The 18518-nt window shown below is 42.3% G+C and overlaps 2 protein-coding genes across 5 annotated transcripts in view; one reads left to right on the top strand and one right to left on the bottom strand.

The window, feature by feature from the left end:
• The window catches only part of LOC113014589 (ubiquitin carboxyl-terminal hydrolase 29-like), a 264900-nt gene that overhangs the window by 243873 nt on the left and 2509 nt on the right, over nt 1-18518 (bottom strand). The window lies entirely within an intron of this gene.
• LOC113014590 (ubiquitin carboxyl-terminal hydrolase 29-like) lies at nt 4971-11757 on the top strand. Of its 4 annotated transcripts, none has more exons than XM_026156240.1 (18): nt 4972-5039; nt 5139-5311; nt 5406-5491; nt 7048-7128; nt 7327-7382; nt 7681-7753; nt 7863-7946; nt 8448-8503; nt 8745-8804; nt 8899-9030; nt 9122-9245; nt 9331-9482; nt 9588-9687; nt 9828-9904; nt 10082-10190; nt 10801-10858; nt 11027-11184; nt 11271-11757. In XM_026156240.1, the coding sequence occupies exons 3-18, from the start codon at nt 5456-5458 to the stop codon at nt 11274-11276; spliced, it is 1362 nt and encodes a 453-aa protein (XP_026012025.1). In that variant the 5' UTR covers nt 4972-5039; nt 5139-5311; nt 5406-5455; the 3' UTR covers nt 11277-11757. The 4 variants fall into 4 exon arrangements, with proteins under 4 accessions (XP_026012027.1, XP_026012025.1, XP_026012026.1 ...); XM_026156241.1 differs by having other exon boundaries at nt 4973-5039; nt 8748-8804; XM_026156242.1 differs by lacking the exons at nt 7327-7382; nt 7681-7753; nt 7863-7946 and having other exon boundaries at nt 4971-5039.

The following is an 18518-nucleotide window of genomic DNA, read 5'->3' as shown; positions in this document are numbered from 1 at the left end:
GCAACATCACTGGAGTGCCCAAAAGCACAAGGTGTGCAATACTCAGAGACATGGCCAAGGTAAGAAAGGCTGAAAGACGACCACCACTGAACAAGACACACAAGCTGAAACGTCAAGACTGGGCCAAGAAACATCTCAAGACTGATTTTTCTAAGGTTTTATGGACCGATGAAATGAGAGTGAGTCTTGATGGGCCAGATGGATGGGCCCATGGCTGGATTGGTAAAGGGCAGAGAGCTTATTATGAACATGGTAATAAATCTGGTCAATTTCTAGCAAACCAGCTAAAAATAAATAAAGAAAAAACAACTATATGTGCTGTTCAAGATTTATCTGGGAACACAATATATGAACCGATACAAATAAACAACATTTTCAGGGATTTCTATAAAACGTTGTATTCACCACAAATAAACCCATCTAAAAAAGAAATTGATCAGTTTTTGGACAACATAACTCTTCCAAAATTATTAGACACTCAAGCAATGGCACTGGATTCACCACTGACACCAGGTGAACTCCAGGAAGCCCTGATAAGTATGCACAATAATAAGGCTCCAGGTCCAGACGGCTTTCCTGCAGAATTCTACAAAGAATTTTTCTACAGAACGTTGTTGGAAATCAAAGAAAAGGGCAGACTTCCATCAAATATGAATTCTGCAAACATTAATCTCCTGCTAAAACCAGGCAAAGACCCTGTATATCCCTCAAGCTATCGTCCAATATCCCTTATAAATGTAGACCTTAAAATAATCTGCAAAGCTCTCTCAAAGAGACTGGAGAAAATAACCCCCCTCTTAATTCATCCTGACCAAACTGGTTTCATAAAAGGTAGGCACTCATCAACAAATACACGCAGATTACTTAATTTGATAGACTACTCATACAGTAAAAACCTAGAAACTACAATATTCTCTTTAGACGCAGAAAAAGCATTTGACAGAGTTAACTGGAAATTTCTTTTTGCAACTTTACACAAATTTGGTTTTGGATCCTCTTTCATAAACTGGTTAAAAATATTATATAATTCCCCAACAGCTTGTGTCAGAACAAATGACCAGACATCCTCCAGCTTCTGTCTCTTGAGGGGCACCAGGCAGGGATGCCCACTCTAAACTTTTCAGATTGGAGTGGTAAAGGAATCAAATATTTAGAACATATACTAGAAGGAACAGAATTTATTTCATTTGATGGACTAGTTACACAATATGGGATCAACAAGAAAAGATTTTTAGAATATCAACAAATTAAATCCATAGTAAAAAAGAAATTTTAACCCGGTCAAGTTGAACTACAAACACCACCAAGTGTGGTTCAATTTCTCACTCTTAAAACCCCCAAATTACTATCCAAAATATACAGAATGCTTTCTAAAACAGATGAATCAATATCACTTCCTATTGCAAAATGGGAAGCGGATTTATCAGTTAACTTAGACCAAAACTTCTGGTCTCAGACTTGCTTAAAAACCTTTCATCTAATTAGAAATCCCAGTCTTCAATTAATTCAATACAAAATATTACATAGAGTGCACTATACAGGTCATCGGATGTTCAAGATGGGCTTTACGTCTACCAACAACTGCTCACACTGCCAAACCAATTCACCGGACAATTATATCCACGCTCTTTGGTTCTGTCCACCAGTTCAGAAGTTTTGGCGCGAGATATGTGAAGACTTATCGAAGTGTCTGAAATGTAACATTCCAACTTCCCCCTTAGTGTGTTTGTTGGGCAGCTTAGATAATGTCACTTCAGAAAAGAATATCGCCCATATGGTTTTCACTGCCCTATGCATAGCCAAGAAAACAGTCCTCATGAACTGGAAAAATAAAAATAATCTTAATTCTAACCAATATAGAAATTATCTATTAGATTACATTAGTCTTGATACAGCCTCTGCCACCACATCAGATCAATTGCTCTGGGCTCCTTTGATCAGCTCCATCACCTAGTGGGGGTGGGGGGTCATAGTTTGGTCCCGCCTTCACTGTTGTGATTGGTGTGGGGGTAGGGACAGGCCTAGGGCGTCAGGGGGTTCCCCAGAGGCATCTTCCTTGGGGGGCTCAATCCGGGGTAGCGGTCATGTCCGGTTAGGGGCTCTGTTGGCTCTCGGGTGACTGTTTCCTCGTGGCTGCGTGCAGCGGGGCTAGGGGAGGGTCTGTGCTGACGGACGTGGGTTACTGACCTGGTAGCCTGGCTGCCCCTGGGTGGGTCCGGGATGGGCGTGAGGTTCTGGGTTGGGTGGACTGTCCCGAGCTCTGTGGAAAAGGGTAACACCACCTGGGTCTGGGTGCAGTTCCCCCCTCCAGGGGCAAGGGTACCTAGACCCGGTTCGTAGAGTACGCTTGGGGAGTGTGATCGTGTGTACAGCGTCTCTTTATGTCTGTCTCCACGTTGGTTGAGTGTGGAGTAAGTGCATATGAGAGCATGAGGGTGGGAATGGATGTTTGTATCTGTGTGTGCCTGTATGTCTGTGTCTATATGTCAGGTTGGGTGTCAGGCGCCACCTCTCTGAGGACATCTCAGGCCCTCCAAGGTTTGGAGGCCTATCTCCCCCCACCACCACTTCCCCTGCCAGTGGCGGACTCCCTCAGACATCGGTGCGTTGGTGGTTCTTTGTGTCTGGGGATGGGCATCCAGGTACACACCGGCTCACTCCTTGGCGGCCGCTTGTCGGGGCCTGGAGCCTGGGGCTCGCTCGGGCCACTTCGGAGGTGGGGTGCCCCCGGCCTCTCGGCCTGGGGCTCGGTCACTCAGGCACAGCTGGCTGCCGGCGGAGCACACGGGCGCGTCACTGCAACTCCCCCTGGCTTCTGCTTCGCGGCTGCTGAGTGAACCCTCATCCGGGACTCTCCTCAGCTCTTTCTGGGACAGTGGCGCAGCTGCCCCTCTGTTGGTCTTCCTTGGTCTCTTGTGTTCTGAGGGCCTCTGGATGTCTGGAGTTTTGATCTCCTCCATACCTGCTTCATGCCCTGGGGGACGGGGCTGTGGCCCCCCCACACCCTCTAGCAGATCATTACATGAAGGAACCTTTTAAAAAAACAAGCGCGTCCATGCTCACAGGTGTACACACGGGTGATCACACCCACAAACTACACCCTTTTTGGCTCCTACCTCAAAGCACACTGTGTTCTGTTGATCTTATGTGCTGCACAATAATGTTTAATATTTAGTATTTACTGTCATATTCCCATATATCATTGTGATGTTGTTTATTCTATTACTCTTGTTCTCTTCTGCTTGTTTTCCTTTTTCTTTCTCAACAGGTGATCCAGCTGATCGATATATGCATTTTCTTTTTCTTTCTTTTTTTTCTGCCCATTCTGTTGGTTTTTGTTTTTTGCCCTTCTCCCCCGTCCCTCTTCTCAGCTGTTTCTCTTTCCCTCTTTCTTTCTCCCCTTCTTTCCCCCAGTCAAGTCTGTCCCGTATTCAGCAAGTGAAAATAAAATAAACAATAAAAGGTGACTCAAATAGACCATTATGGCAAGGCTGGGATGGTCAATTTGGTAAAGTAAATCCGTTGGGCATCTTTCTTTGCCTTTAGACAATAATTCTGATGGCAAAAGAGCCAAACGGGACAGGCAAAAAAAAAAAAGAAAAAAAAAAAAGTAAAGGGCAGAGAGCTCCAGTCCGACTCAGATGCCAGCAAGGTGGAGGTGGAGTACTGGTTTGGGCTGGTATCATCAAAGATGAGCTTGTGGGGCCTTTTCAGGTTGAGGATGGAGTCAAGCTCAACTCCCAGTCCTACTGCAAGTTTCTGGAAGACACCTTCTTCAAGCAGTGGTACAGGAAGAAGTCTGCATCCTTCAAGAAAAACATGATTTTCATGCAGGACAATGCACCATCACACGCGTCCAAGTACTCCACAGCGTGGCTGGCAAGAAAGGGTATAAAAGAAGAAAAACTAATGACATGGCCACCTTGTTCACCTGATCTGAACCCCATTGAGAACCTGTGGTCCATCATCAAATGTGAGATTTACAAGGAGGGAAAACAGTACACCTCTCTGAACAGTGTCTGGGAGGCTGTGGTTGCTGCTGCACGCAATGTTGATGGTGAACAGATCAAAACACTGACAGAATCCATGGATGGCAGGCTTTTGAGTGTCCTTGCAAAGAAAGGTGGCTATATTGGTCACTGATTTGTTGTTGTTTTGTTTTTGAATGTCAGAAATGTATATTTGTGAATGTGGAGATGTTATATTGGTTTCACTGGTAAAAATAAATAATTGAAATGGGTATATATTTGTTTTTTGTTAAGTTGCCTAATAATTATGCACAGTAATAGTCACCTGCACACACAGATATCCCCCTAAAATAGCTCAAACTAAAAACAAAAACTACTTCCAAAAACATTCAGCTTTGATATTAATGAGTTTTTTGGGTTCATTGAGAACATGGTTGTTGTTCAATAATAAAATTATTCCTCAGAAATACAACTTGCCTAATAATTCTGCACTCCCTGTAGATTTTTCCAGTTATACAAAAAGATGGATTATTTTGGCTCTTACTACGGCCAAACGGGTCCTGCTAAGACATTGGCGGAAAAAGAACCCCCCCTCCCTATGAAGAGTGGCTAAAGACAATGGCTAAGTTGGCGTCTTACGAAAAAGTGACTTATGGTTTATTAGACAAATTGCATCAATATGATTGTATTTGGTCCCCCTTTACAAGCTGGCTTTCTGTAACTTGAAGAACAGAGGAGTAATGACAGAGTGGTGGTGTGGGAATTGGTGTGCGAAGAAAGAATAGGATAACTTCCCTTTGTTTTGTTTTTGTTTTGTTTTTGTTTGTTTGTTTTTAAACTATTTATTTATGTAGTTATCCTTAAGCTCTGTTATTGAAGTTTAAAATGAAATAAATAAAAATTGTTGATGATAAAAAAAAGTTTAAACTTCAAAGCTCATGCATGCATGCACATCCAGTGCTCAGTGTCTAATTGTGTGTTTGTGTTTTTACCTTTTTGCAGTAGCGCAGTGAAACATTTGGGCGGTGGATAAATAATGGAAAATAAAATTCAGACTACAGACAGCTTCAGGTGAGTACACGTGGTGCACAAGGACCAAATCTCACCTTCTCAACCTGGACAAAATGAATTATTTTACACTGATACTGTAAACTTTTGTTTGTGTGTCAGGTTTCCATACATCGGAAGCAGCTGCTGCATCTGTAATTCTGTCCGTCCCGAGGAGAGTCCACACTCTACATCCTTGGCTCACCTATAATGACGCACAGGTGCTGCACACAACTGGATCTGCAGCTTGTGAGGAACAGCAGCACTCAGCCTACATCCTGTTTTACAAGATTAACGTAAGAAGACACAGCATCTCATCCTGAAGTGAGAGAATGGCACGCCAGCTGCAGCCTAATCCAGTCTCTCTTCTTTTCTTTTTTCGGTGCCCAGACACCCTTCAGTTTCATCATGTCATCCCTAACAATACAATGTAGAGTTGGATGGAGGATGAAGACAGCAGAGAGCAAAAGAAACAGGTAAGAGCAGACAGGTAGTCAGAGTTAACAAAAACTTTTAAAGCCAGTGTAGCTTCTGTTTTGAACACATTTATTGATGACAATTTTACATAAATAAGCAGTGTGTTATACTGTTATCAGATGTGGAGTCTCACTAACCACTTTAATAGTGACTTGTGTCCCAAATACTGTTTATTTGTCTTAGTTACAGATAGTGAAATAAAAATGGAAAATGATTGTTTCATAATTGTATACTCAGCTTGGTCAAGACAATAATTCGAGAACGAGAAGCGTAGGATTTTGAATTGATACCATTGGTGCATCTACTAAAGTTCTGGGGTCAGTTTGAATATCAGTGACCTTGACCTTGAGTTCAAGTTTTCTGAAAATCTTGTGAATGCTACAACTCTGTGACGAGAAGTAAGTCTCCTAGGTCTTTAAATTTGTATATAGGTGAATCTAGTAGGAAGCTGAAGGGTTGCACTGCGGGCCATCTGTAGAGGTGTAGAGTCAACAACCTGTCTGTGAACGTGGACAAAACAAAAGAGATTGTTGACTTCAGGAGAGCACAGTGGGATCACTGCCCACTTAACATGAATGGATCCTCTGTGGAGGTCGTCAAGAGCACCAGATTTCTTGGTGTCCACCTGGCGGAGAACCTCTCCTGCTCCCTCAACACCAGCTCCATAACCAAGAAGGCCCAGCAGCGTCTCTACTTCAAGCAGAAGCTGAGGAAAGCCCATCTCCCACCATCCATTCTCACCACCTTTTACAGTGGGACTAACAAGAGCATCCTAAGTAGCTGCATCACTGTCTGGTATGGTAACTGCAGCGTATTAGATCGCAGTACCCTACAACGGATTGTGAGAGCAGCTGAGAAGATCATTGGAGTCCCTCTCCCCTCCTTATAACACCCGCTTGCTGGAGGACCCCACACAGCCTTCAAACACACTCTTCACCCTGCTGCCTTCTGGAAAGAGGTCCCAGAACATCCGGGCCCTCGCTACCAAACTACGGAAAAGTTTCTTCCCACAAGCCGTCAGACCCCTGAACACTCAGTGACTGCACTGGCACACGCACACCTTCACACATGTCACTACCAAGCACTTATCTGCAGTATCTCACACTCATACACATACATACAGACACCAAGTTACTTTTGCACAATACTCAGCATTTTGCACATTTCCATTGTCTTGTGTCTGTATCGTCCTGTTCTGTCTAGTTTTGCACTGTTTTGTCTTGTTTATTTTTGCAATTTATGCACACTGCACTTTATGTAGTCCTGGGTTTGTCCGTATATGTCATATATAGCACCAGGGTCTCGGAGGAACGCGGTCTCATTTCACTCTGTACAGTACCTCTGCACGTGGTTAAAATGACAATAAAAGCCACTTGACTTGACCTGTATTTTGTAGCAGTTGCTTGGAGACGAGCACCATACAGTTCAAATGAGCATACATTCCAAAATATGCAAATGAGCCCCATACATCATAATGCTGATGTTTGCTGTTCAGGGTATGAACGTTCTATGCTGAAAGTTTATAAATATACAACCTTTGACTGCTTGTTTTCAGTTGAACTTTTGCAAAGCTGAGGAGATTTTGGCTGCGATCACATCAAGTCCAAAGATGTTTAAACTTCTTTTTCACAGAAAGGTAAGTTTGAAGAGACTCGCAGCACATTTCTCTGAATGTTTTCTTATGGTAAATAAGCATTTTTGAAACTTTTAAGGAAGCTTCTTGGATGATTTCTGTAAAAACTGAATTTTGAATCCAAATGAAGGATATTGTATTTTCTTACCATATACTTTGTTTTATGCCATTACTGATGTTGCTTTTCTTGTTTCTAAACAGAAATCACACAAACAAAACGTGGCAGAGAAGGAAATTCCTTCTACGTCTCATCAGAGGTAAAGAAATGCGTCGCTCTTTAATGCTGCTGGAGATATTTATAGCAGTGGTTTAGTTGGAGCTCTTTTATTTCCCTTTTATTGGTGTTTTGTGTTTACATCTTTTTTACTACTTCTAGTCTTGTCTATAATTTCTATTGATTCAGAGATTAGCGTTTGAAAATGTAGAGTGTAAATGTACAAAATACATGATTTTGTTCCATTACAGTTATTAATTTTTATCTGCAATCTCCAGCATGTACTCCTTGTTAAAAATTTCCACTTTGAAAAATAACATTTACACTTTTGTCCTCGTCAGCATCCCGGATGCTTGTGTTGCTGAAAATGGTCAAAAGAAGAAGAGAAAATGGAGACACCTCTGCTGTTCCTCGGTTTGCTTTTACACGAAACATATGAAATGCACATTCTCTTTAAATTGCACTTGTTAATTTAAAGTGACTTTACTTTTTTAATAAACTTATGTTTGTTCGTCCTCTGCAGCAAACTGACAGCGATGCAGAGGCAGAGAGCAGCACTGTGAAGACACAAAAAAAGTGTCGCTGGTTTCTTTTTAAATTCTGGAAGGTATGTTTTATGGAAAGAGTCACTGTCATCAAGCATTTACTCATCACAGTTGAATGCGAAGAATTAAGAGCAATTTAGCACATCCATGTCCTCAAATTAAGTTCAAAGATGTTTAAACGTTTTTTTTTTCACAGAAAGGTAAGTTTGAAGAGACTTGCAGGATGTTTCTCTAAATATTTTTTATGGTAAATAAGCATTTTTGAATCTTTTAATGAAGCTTGATGGATGATTTCTGTAAAAACTGAATTTTGATCAAAACCAAATGAAGGATTTTGTATTTCATAGGACAAACTTTAAAACTCAATTTAAAGCATGAATAAATTGTTTTTAATTTATTTAAAGATATTCCTATATATCTGCTTCATGAGCTGACAGCTCACTGAAGTGATAAATAATATGAAATAATACCAAATTTTCTAACTGGACACTTTTCATGGAGAGACTCCCTTGGTATGTTTGTTTTATGCCATTACTGATGTTGGTTTTCTTGTTTCTAAACAGAAATTACACAAACAAAACGTGGCAGAGAAGGAAATTCCTTCTACGTCTCATCAGAGGTAAAGAAATGCGCCGCTCTTTAATGCTGCTGGAGATATTTATAACAGTGGTTTAGTTGGAGCTGTTTTATTTCCCTTTTATTGGCATTTTTCTTCCACCTTGTGTATTTACATCTTTTTTACTACTTTTGGACGTCCTCCAAAATGTTTCAACTTCAAAGCTCATGCATACATGCGCATACACTGCTCAGAATCTTGACATCTTTCCTAATTTTGTGTTTGTGTTTTTACCTTTTTGGAGCAGTGTAGCATGCGGTGGGAAAAAAATAGAAAGTCAAACTGGGACTATAGACTGCTTCGGGTGAGTACACGTGGTGCACAAAGACTCACTTTGTCAAAGTGGAGAAAATGAATTATTTTACACTCATACTGTAAACGTTGCGCGTGTGTGTCAGGTTTCCAAACATCGGAAACACCTGCTACATGAACTCCTGCCTGCAGAGCCTCCTCAACATTGAGGAGTTCATAAGAGACATCAGGCGTCAGGGGGTTTTGTGGAGCACAGATCCAGAAGCTCAGCTCTTAAGGTGCGCTACGTCAACCTTCTACTTTCTTCAAAAACCTGAAGAACAAAGAGATCTAACAGCAGAAATGTCTGTTTACCCTTCCTTTCTACAGAAGGCTTATTGATGTCAGGGACTGTCACGAGTCAACAGATTATGGCCTTAAAGATCACCACCTAAGAGCTTTTAAGAAGGCATTCAGCAGTCAAGCTCCTGAATACACCGGCAGTGCACAGAAAGTGCGTCAGCTATTTGGACATTTCGTTTTTTGCTTTACCTTCTGATTTTGATGTACTGTTTTAAATCTCTCTGCTTTTCTTTCAGGACGCTCATGAATTCCTAACATTATTCCTCGATGAGGTCAAAAGGCTCACACCTCACCTGGAGAGGAACGCAGCTCTCCTGGGCCAAAGTTATAGCTGCCCAGTAGAAGACCATCACATTTTTAAAATGGAAAACATGAGGACATGCAAGAGGTAAGCCTGTCTTTCAGAAACGCAGAGCTGGTTGCAATATTTTCATATACCTCTTTTCCACGTACCTGATCTTTACTTTAACTACGTTACTCCTGAAATGTGTAGCTGCGGTCACCAATCATCACAGCAAGAGGAATTCACCAGCTTGTCTCTAGACCTTGTTCCAGAGGGGTCTATTATAAACATGTTAGAGACATACTTGAAGGTAAGATCACAAATTCCAATAGAGTTGTCGTATCAGCGATCTTAACACACCTTTTTTGTTAGTGTTTGTGTGCATGTGTGTGTGCATATTTTGAGATTTCTTTCTACCATAAAGCCTGTCTTCTCTGTGCTGTTGTTCAGGAACAAGAAATAGAATTTCGCTGTGATTGTGGAGGGACGGCCTCAGAACTGAAGTCGTCTTTTGATACACTGCCAAGGTGAGTAAGGTCACATCAGAATTGATCGACTGACCAGGTTTCCAAACTGTGGCGCATCAAATATCAGAGTTCTTCGAGACAATACTTGAGCAGTCGTTTTCTCCCATCTTCTGTTTGTGTTTGACACTCATTCTTCTTATTTTCTACCTTGATTGTGTTTTTTTTCTTTTCTGCCAGAGTTCTGATCTTGCATCTGAAGAGGTTTGGCTTTACACAAACCTACAAGATTAAGAAGGTGGATGACCCCGTCAGGCTGCAGAGGGACTTGGTGGTGCCATCCAATCAGGTAAAAACAGACTGCAGAACGTCTCAGGCTACGTCCACACTAGCCCGGATAGATTTGAAAACTCCGTGTCCACACTGGCGTTTTCAGTCATTTTCAAATAGTTGTGCGTCTGCATTGAAACGGCCGAAAACGCTTACGTTCCAGTCCTGCGCATGCGCAAAAGTGAGTGAGAATTACAGAATTTGAAGAAAAGCTATCCGGAGCATGTACAAACTGATATTAATCTTTTTTAGGGCTGTCAAAGTTGAGAGCAATCAAAACAACTGCTGTCTAATGCACTCGGCTTATCTTTGTTTAATTGCTCACATGACTGCATCACATGACCAAAATGCGTCATCGTTTTAGAAAGTCTGCGTTTTCGAGTGTCCACACTGCGATGGGACAACTCCGTTTTGAAATGTATGCGTTTTCGAGAGCGTTTTCAAGATGCTGTGTTTTTCCTTGAGGAAAACGCCGTCTCGGTGTGGACGGGAGGTCAAAGCGGAGAGAAAACGATGCGTTTTCAAACGAAAACGCATTAGTGTGGACGTAGCCTCAGCAAATCAGCTTAATTATGGCACTGATGTGAGACTTTATGAAACTAACACTCTTTGGATTTGTTCCTTCTCAGGGTGGTGGCTGTTATAGTCTTTGCAGCATCATCAGTCATTATGGAGGCACAGAGTCAGGTAAAACAACAGACTTGTGACAAACAGAAAATGAAACTTGCTACTTTTCAGTGAAGGACTCACACACAAAAGCTTTTGATGTTCTAAGAAGCACTAAGTCAAAATCACTGTTTGCTTGAATCAGTTGACTTCCAGAAGTTGGATTCATTTGTCTTAATGTGATTTCAGGACACTACATCTGTAGTTCTGTCCATCCTGAGGAGAGTCAGCACTCTACATCAGATCGCTGGCTCACCTATAATGACGCACAGGTGCTCCACACAACTGGATCTGCAGTTTGTGAGGAACAGCAGCACTCGGCCTACATCCTGTTTTACAAGAGAAACGTAAGAAGACACAGCATCTCATCCTGAAGTGAGAGAATTTTTAAATGTCCTGTTACCTTGTTAACCAGTTTTGTCTTCATTCTCAGTTCTGAAACAGGAAATGGAAGGAAGGAAGGAAGTTATGGTCATCATCATGCTGAGAAGGAAAAGCAGTCGTCCCAGCCCACCATCGCACACTGGAGGACAAGTATAGGTAAGTATTGCCCTCAGGAGGGAGGGTCCTGCCAGAGAGCCTGGTCCTCCCAAGATTTCTTCCTCCAGGAGGGAGTTTTTTCTTGCCACCGTCGCCCCACATTCACTGGTCTCATCAGCAGGGACATTTTTAACCTCCTAAGACCTGAACTTTCATGGCATGCATTTTTAATTCCTCTGTGCCATTTAGGTTGATTGGGACCCGATGAAGGTAAAAACCAAGACATCAGATTCAGGCTATCTTTTTTTTGTTTCTCAAAAGAATGAGATCCACATATGAGGACATTCATTTTAAATTTCGATTGAACAGTGGCAGTGTCATGTCCTCCCTCATAAGTGGATATCAGGTTTTTGAAGAGCAAAATTTTGTATTTTGGTCTAGACAACCCAAAATGTTATGTCTACATATGTGGACACCAGGTCCTAGGAGGTTAAAACAAAATCTACTAGAGATCGTCCTTTTCTGGACCAGTGTTTGGCTTGCTCTCTGGGAACAACAAATTAGTGCTGTCAGCGTTAACGTCATTAGGTAAAATGACGTTAACACTGACAGCACTAATTTGTTGTTATTATTATTAATATTATTATTAATTTATTTGTAAAATAAATTAAATTTAAAAACCAAAGAAATGATTTAATTCTTTATTTTATTTTGTTTTATTAAAATCAAAATAACAACAAAAACAAAAATAACTAATAAAAAAATATTAAAAGTATTCAGCAGTGTTTTGTGAAATTTGTAATGAGCCTTAGTTAAGTTGATGTCACAGAAGTTTCTGAATCATTTAGATTGTTCAACAAACTGATTCACTCAGGTAAAGATGGTGAGCTGGAGCAATGGTACCCTTGGAGTTCAGTTTAAGTTTTCAGACAAATATTCCCTCGATCAGTTGCAGCTTCTGCTTTTAAATAAATGATTTAGCTGCAAATGTTTAGCTACAGGTAGCAAAGTCCAAAAGTGACACCAGCCAAACATGCAAAAAATGCAAGATGGTGGTGCGCACAGATACAGCGGCTCTATGCTCTCCACTTACCCAATTTCACTGTGCAAGAAACTGCACAATGACAATAAAAAGCTCTAAGTCTAAAACAGTTTCCTGTCCAGTAAAATCGGGCAATTATTCGCTCCAGAGTTTTATCCTACTCCAGGTGAGCAGCCATCGACTTGTAATGAGCCAGCTAAAACAATAATTTCTCAGTGGCTCTTCTGGCACCAACAAGTGGGTGTGTTCTTCCATCGTGCAAGTGTCACGACACACTGAACATGGTCTGAACATGGATTTTCCCTCGATATGTCTTTTCCACCAGTACTATGGGGTATTTGTGAATATCCATGACTGACCCGGCCAGGTGGCCAGCTGGTCTTTGGACAGGGTCACGGCAGTTTCAAGGTTCAACAAAATCCCTTTCACTGACAGACTGAAGGAAAGCTCCTCAAAAATGGAGGGTCTTCAAGCTCCTCAGTGGCAGGAAAAGGTTTCCCGGACCCAGTGTTGTATATTTGTTTCCCAAAAGATTGAACTAGTGGAGAGAAATCAGGTTCTGAAACCATCCAGAGGACAAAGTCTCCAACTGGTTTGTGGAAGTCCAGTTTCTCCAAATTAATCAGCGGGTGAAATGTCTCTTCATGGATGGTTTTGATTCTGTTGTTATTCACGAACAAAGCCGTCAAAGCAGCATCTGAAAGAAAGTCATCTTTCATTGTTGTCTCCAGCGTGTTAAAAGAGAGATCGAGCTCAGTGATGAGTTTTGAAGCGGCTGCAGGGACTTCTCCAAGGTTTTGGCTCGAACAGTCGAAGGATGTTGTTCACAGTGGTGACACTGTTGACTGGTGATTGACAAGCACTGAGATACTAACATGACAAACACAAGAAACATCATGACTTATTCTCCTGAGTGCCTGCAAAACACAAACACAAAATCAAACTCAAAGCTTTTCTCTCAGGTGCTGGTGTGGCACAATCTAATGATAAAAAAGGTCATGCTAACAGCTTTTGGAGCACAGCTGCACAAAATAACAGCTTTTGGAGCACAAAATGCATTACAGGTAAACCCAGTACCCAAACATGTTAACAAGGATAAAGAAAAAATCTGAAACAAAAGCAGGTAGTGTGGTGATTTATGTTGTGAGGATGCTTTCACTCCCATCAAAGTCACCCAGTGTTGAGAACCCAAATGAGCCCAAAAACCTCAAGTGGCTGCAACCAACAGCGAACGTCAAGAAGTGGATACTTGCATGTTGAGCCAGAAACATGCAGAAAACCCAAAAGAGGCAAGACAGCACATCTTGGTCCCACTCAGGCAGTACGAACACCTGGAAAGAGGAGCCCACAGTTCAGACCCAAGGTCACTGGTAAGGACACCAGCCAGTTATAAGTCTAGTTTTAATTTTCATTTTAGTGTTATGGCCTTTCTAAGGGTGGCCAGACCATAATATGAGGGTGATCCACCCCTGTCTGACCCCAAGCAGCACATCACACAACCAGTACAATTTTGATGGTGATTTTTTTTCACAGTGATTGAATTCTAACAAAGGAAAGGAGCGAACTATAGCTTCGGGGTGGACCCCAAAACAACAAACAAAAGGGACCGTATCTAAAGGATGTACAAAACTTATTTATGAAAAGAATAAAACCAAATGACAATGTCTTATCTCCCTAACTAAGAAAAACATGAGAAAAGGGTAATCAAATAAAAAGGCAGTCCACCCCTACATGCTCCTGTATAAAGAAACAGGTAACACAAAGCCTGCAGGTTGAGGTCCATGGCGGTGTCATCTTATATGTTGTCTCCAGGTCAAGGAGACAACATATAAGATGGATAGACACAGATTTCAAAATAGCCAGCTGGAATGTTAAGGGGTTGAATAACGGGATTAAGAGGAAGAAAATATTAACATATCTAAAGTTATCAAGAGTTGATATAGCCTTTATTCAAGAAATGCACACGTGTAAGTCAGAAGCCTTAAAACTTAAATGTTCCTGGGTAGGTAAAGTCTTTTCCAGTCCTGGAACTGGTAAAAGTAGGGGAGTGTCGGTTCTGATTCATAAAGCAGTTAGCTTTACTGAAACAAAAGTAATAACAGATAAGGAAGGTAGATTTATATTGGTTTATGGACAACTACTGGACACACCAATAATTTTATGTAATATCTATGCACCTAATGCAGACATACTCGCCTTTTTTCACAACCTGTCACAGTATCTTTTGGAATTAGAAGGTGCACAAATAGTGGTAGGAGGAGATTTTAATCAAATACTGGATCAAGACCTAGATAGATCACTTCCTAGGAGAGGCACAGAGAGTAAATCTGTAGTTGCCATAAGGCAGATGACCTCAGGTTTAGGTCTGAATGATGTTTGGCGGACAATGCATCCAGAAGGCAGGGAATATTCCTTTTACTCTCCGCCTCATAATGTTTATACTAGAATCGACTACTTTCTTATTTCTGAAGCCTTAGTGAATAACTCTATAGATTCAAGTATTGGTAATATAGTATTCTCGGACCATGTGCCAATTTTTCTATGTCTTGGAAATATTTTACAGATTCCTCAAAGCCGCAGATGGCATTTAAATGTGTCCTTAATTAACCCTTTAAGACCTACCATAGAACCAAGTCCGCCAGAGCTTATATTATATTTTTTCATGCTGTGGAGCCATTTTTGGGAGCATTTCAAGTTGCTATACATCAATACAACCATTATAGCCCAAGCTTTAATAATATGTCTGCATTAGGTGCACAGTAATTACACAAATTGCAAAAAAGTGCAATAAACTACAAAAAAATTGAAAATTGTTTTTGTTTTTTTAACATATATTTCTAGTCAGAGAAATTTAAGAGGCTTATCCCTCAAAACTGTAAATACAAAAAAGTTGCACAAACTAGTTTCCCACCACAGGAAATTTATTTTAAGTGTCTTCATAGTTTTATTTTTGAAATACACCAATTTTTATACACTGCAGGAAAAACGAAAATAAATATTATAATGCAAATTTGCAAAATAACAGCATATGCATCAAAATAAACTATTTCCAGCAGTGCAATATGAGTCCTAAGCATCCCAGAAACGACACAGAAAGTCATAAACTCAAACATAACTTTTAAAAACACAAATATAGGCTCATAAGGCCCCGATCGTAAAAAACTACATTTCCGCAAAATGACGTCTCTTCCGGTTTCGGGCAGGTCATGGCGGACATGCGACAGTTCACGCTGATGGACGTAGGAAGTGTTACAAACAGCTGATCGGATCGGCAAAGCGTGTTTCTGGAATATTATGTTTTTGTTGCTGCAAGTGCTTTTTATGCAGTTTTTGCAAAGCTATATGTGGAAGGAAACTGTGACCTAGGACAAGCTGATGGCATAAGATGTAAGTACAACTCCTCCGGTTTCATATGTAAAAAAAATTATTGCGTTAGCTTACGTGGTTGCAGTGCTACCGGGATTTAAAAATAGTTACGCAAAATGGAGCATGTCCGCTCTGACCGGCTTTAACCCTTGTGCTCCTCTTCGGGGCAGCCCCAGACCCCGGGGGTCCCAAAGTACCCCACCCTCAGTAGAGACAGGTGAATGAAAATGAAAAAAAAACCAGAACGATCATTTGGGGTCGAAGAGTGCCCCAGAGCGATTCTAATGGGTTTGTCAGGGGATCGGGAAAGAAAATGTAGCACTTGGGGGCCACGCACAGAAGCTGCTGCGGCAGCGTGGGGGTCATTGATACCCCAGTACATAAAAATGAAGCATAATCACAATAATGATAATAGTAATAATAATAATAATAATAATAATAAGAATAAGAAGAAGAAGAATACAACACACAGACGCTTCTGAGTTTTATTTTATTTGAAATTACACTCACGATACAACTGAGGCAATCTGGAAGGCCATACCTTTTAGGGACATGCGTTTTTAAAATGCCCCCCCCCCCCCCCCGGGGCTGTATTTTTGATTACAATATCAACAAACTGTCCGTGTTTCAGGTGCTCGGTGCTGTACAGCGCCTTCGGTGGCTGTGAATACATGATCAGGAGACGTTGAATGGAAGGAATGAAACGCGGCATGAGGAGTCTTTTCCTGATGCTGTAATAATGTTCAGCGTAAAAGTCATCCTCCAAGTGTCACAGCGGGATGGAACGGACACACGCGCAGGCTCTGAGTTGGGAAACACAAGAATCTTTATTACAGCACACCAGGTGATCTATTTACAGAGGTGAGGGGGAAGGCGGGCTCCGGGGGTCCACACACAAAGGGAAAAGACGCTGAAAGTCCACACGCACTCCGTCCACTCCTCACGCTCCTCTCCACACTCCACAGAAAACACGATGACGTACTCCACTCCTCGCACACTCAATCACTCAGGAAACACAGGGGTTGGTCCAGGGAATGCGGATCGGCAACGGTCCAGCGACGAGAAACACAGAGCTGCCGTCTTATAAAGGAGCTGGAACACTCTCGTAACGAGCCACAGGTGCGTGATGGCGACCAGGTGCATGGACCAAGGGCAGAAGCCCACAGGTGAGCTCCGCCCTGGCAGAGGGAGGAGGGAAAGAGAGGAAGGGAGAGAGCAGGAACAAAATGAAAAACATATGTAGCCATACTGAGCCGACTGGGTAGGCACAGGGACCCTGACACCAAGACTCGCAGACACTCGTGTTGTCTCTGGCTGGGGTGATTGGTCTTGCACACGTTGCATGCTTCGGTGCGGTACTCGTTGATCACTAGGTCGAGTAGGTGATACACCTACGCAGTTTTCACGGTATCGACGAGTAAAGAAGATGCCCAACCGTCAAGTTTGGCGTCTTTAACTGAGAATATCCAAAGGCTCCACTGAGCCCCATGAGAACATAAGATGTAAAGTACGCTCCTGTGCCAAATAATCCCAGGGAAGCGAGGCGGAAGAATTTACACCGCTCCTTCAATTCGATCCTCTCCTCTTCTTCCCTTTTTCTTTGTTCTTCCTCCTTTCTCCTCTTCAGCCTTTCTCCTTCGAGTTTCTTCTGGGCCGCCATATACATCTCGTTGGTGTAGTGGTTTCCTCCATTGAAATCCACCATTTCATCTATTTCATCCAAAAGACAGCCCCAGAGTGTCGATCACAGCGATATTTCTACCGTCTTCGCCCTCTGCCTCTTTTCTGAGACAGCCGTCGGTGAAAGACTCAGGCAAAACGTCTTCTTTGAAAGCGTTCGCATCCCCCAGGATGGTGTTTCCGGATGCACTCTTTCCCGATCCTGTTTTACCGACCAGAAGGAGTCTCAGTTCTTCACGGGTCGCAGAGCCTGCAGGGTTGGGGAAATGATAGTAACATTTGAATCATTCTAGAAAAAAAAACATAAAACACTACGTTACACTAGGCTATTTTTTTGTTATCTTTGTATTGATGTTGACAGCAAGCAGTTTGCCCACATAACGCCAGTAGCACAAGCAGCACACATCCCTGGATCCGGCCTTTGGTCGCCAACATTTTCAGTAAGCTAAGAAAAGAAGAAAGAAAAAAAGGTGAAATTAAGGCACATTCAAGGAAAGTATATCAGATCAGATTAGCAAGTTAAACCACACTGAAAATACATGTTGAATAAACCATGGCCCCAAACTAGTTGGTTGTCCCATGTGTTTCCCCCGTAGCTCCTCCGGGCGCACACACAATGAGCCCTGGTTTCGCGACGCAGGCGTAGCAACAACCTCCTTCTACTCCTCACTGCCTCCTGTGTGTGTGTGTGTGTCTGTGTGTGTGTGTGTGTGTGTGTGTGAGTGAGTGAAGGAGGTACTGGGTTCCTCACAGACGGTGGTGTTCGCGAAATCCACCCTCCCCAAAGCTAAGGGCTCGCCAGCGAGGCGCGTGAGAGCGAGGAAAATGTTTTAAAAAAAGGGAAAGGAGGATGAGGAGACACTGAGGGTCCGAGGTCTAAACGGAAGGCTGTGTTCAGGTAACCCGCCCTCCGCAGACCTAAGCGTACGCTAGAGAGGCTCTTGAGAACGATGTAGAGGGAGCAAGGATGAGGAGGAGGCAAGGAGTGTCCAAACGGAGGGCGGTGTTCGCGTAATAGGCAGGCCACATAGCTGGTCTTTCACTAGCGAGGCAGATGAGAACGAAGGAGAGGGAGCAAGAAGGACGAGGGGCATTGAGAGCCCCAGGTCCAAC

Source organism: Astatotilapia calliptera, chromosome 22 (genome assembly GCF_900246225.1).
Source record: "Astatotilapia calliptera chromosome 22, fAstCal1.2, whole genome shotgun sequence".
NCBI classification, from domain to species: domain Eukaryota; kingdom Metazoa; phylum Chordata; class Actinopteri; order Cichliformes; family Cichlidae; genus Astatotilapia; species Astatotilapia calliptera.
The sequence above is the reverse complement of the archived record's forward strand: the minus strand, read 5'-3'. Positions and strand labels throughout refer to the sequence as shown.

Excerpts from the sequence above, each read along its gene's own strand:
- LOC113014590 (XM_026156240.1), top strand. The coding sequence starts at position 5,456 with ATGGAGGATGAAGACAGCAGAGAGCAAAAGAAACAG. Across the intron at positions 7,383-7,680 it reads CCTTCTACGTCTCATCAGAG|CATCCCGGATGCTTGTGTTG; the intron begins GTAAAGAAATGC and ends TGTCCTCGTCAG. Across the intron at positions 10,859-11,026 it reads TTATGGAGGCACAGAGTCAG|GACACTACATCTGTAGTTCT; the intron begins GTAAAACAACAG and ends ATGTGATTTCAG.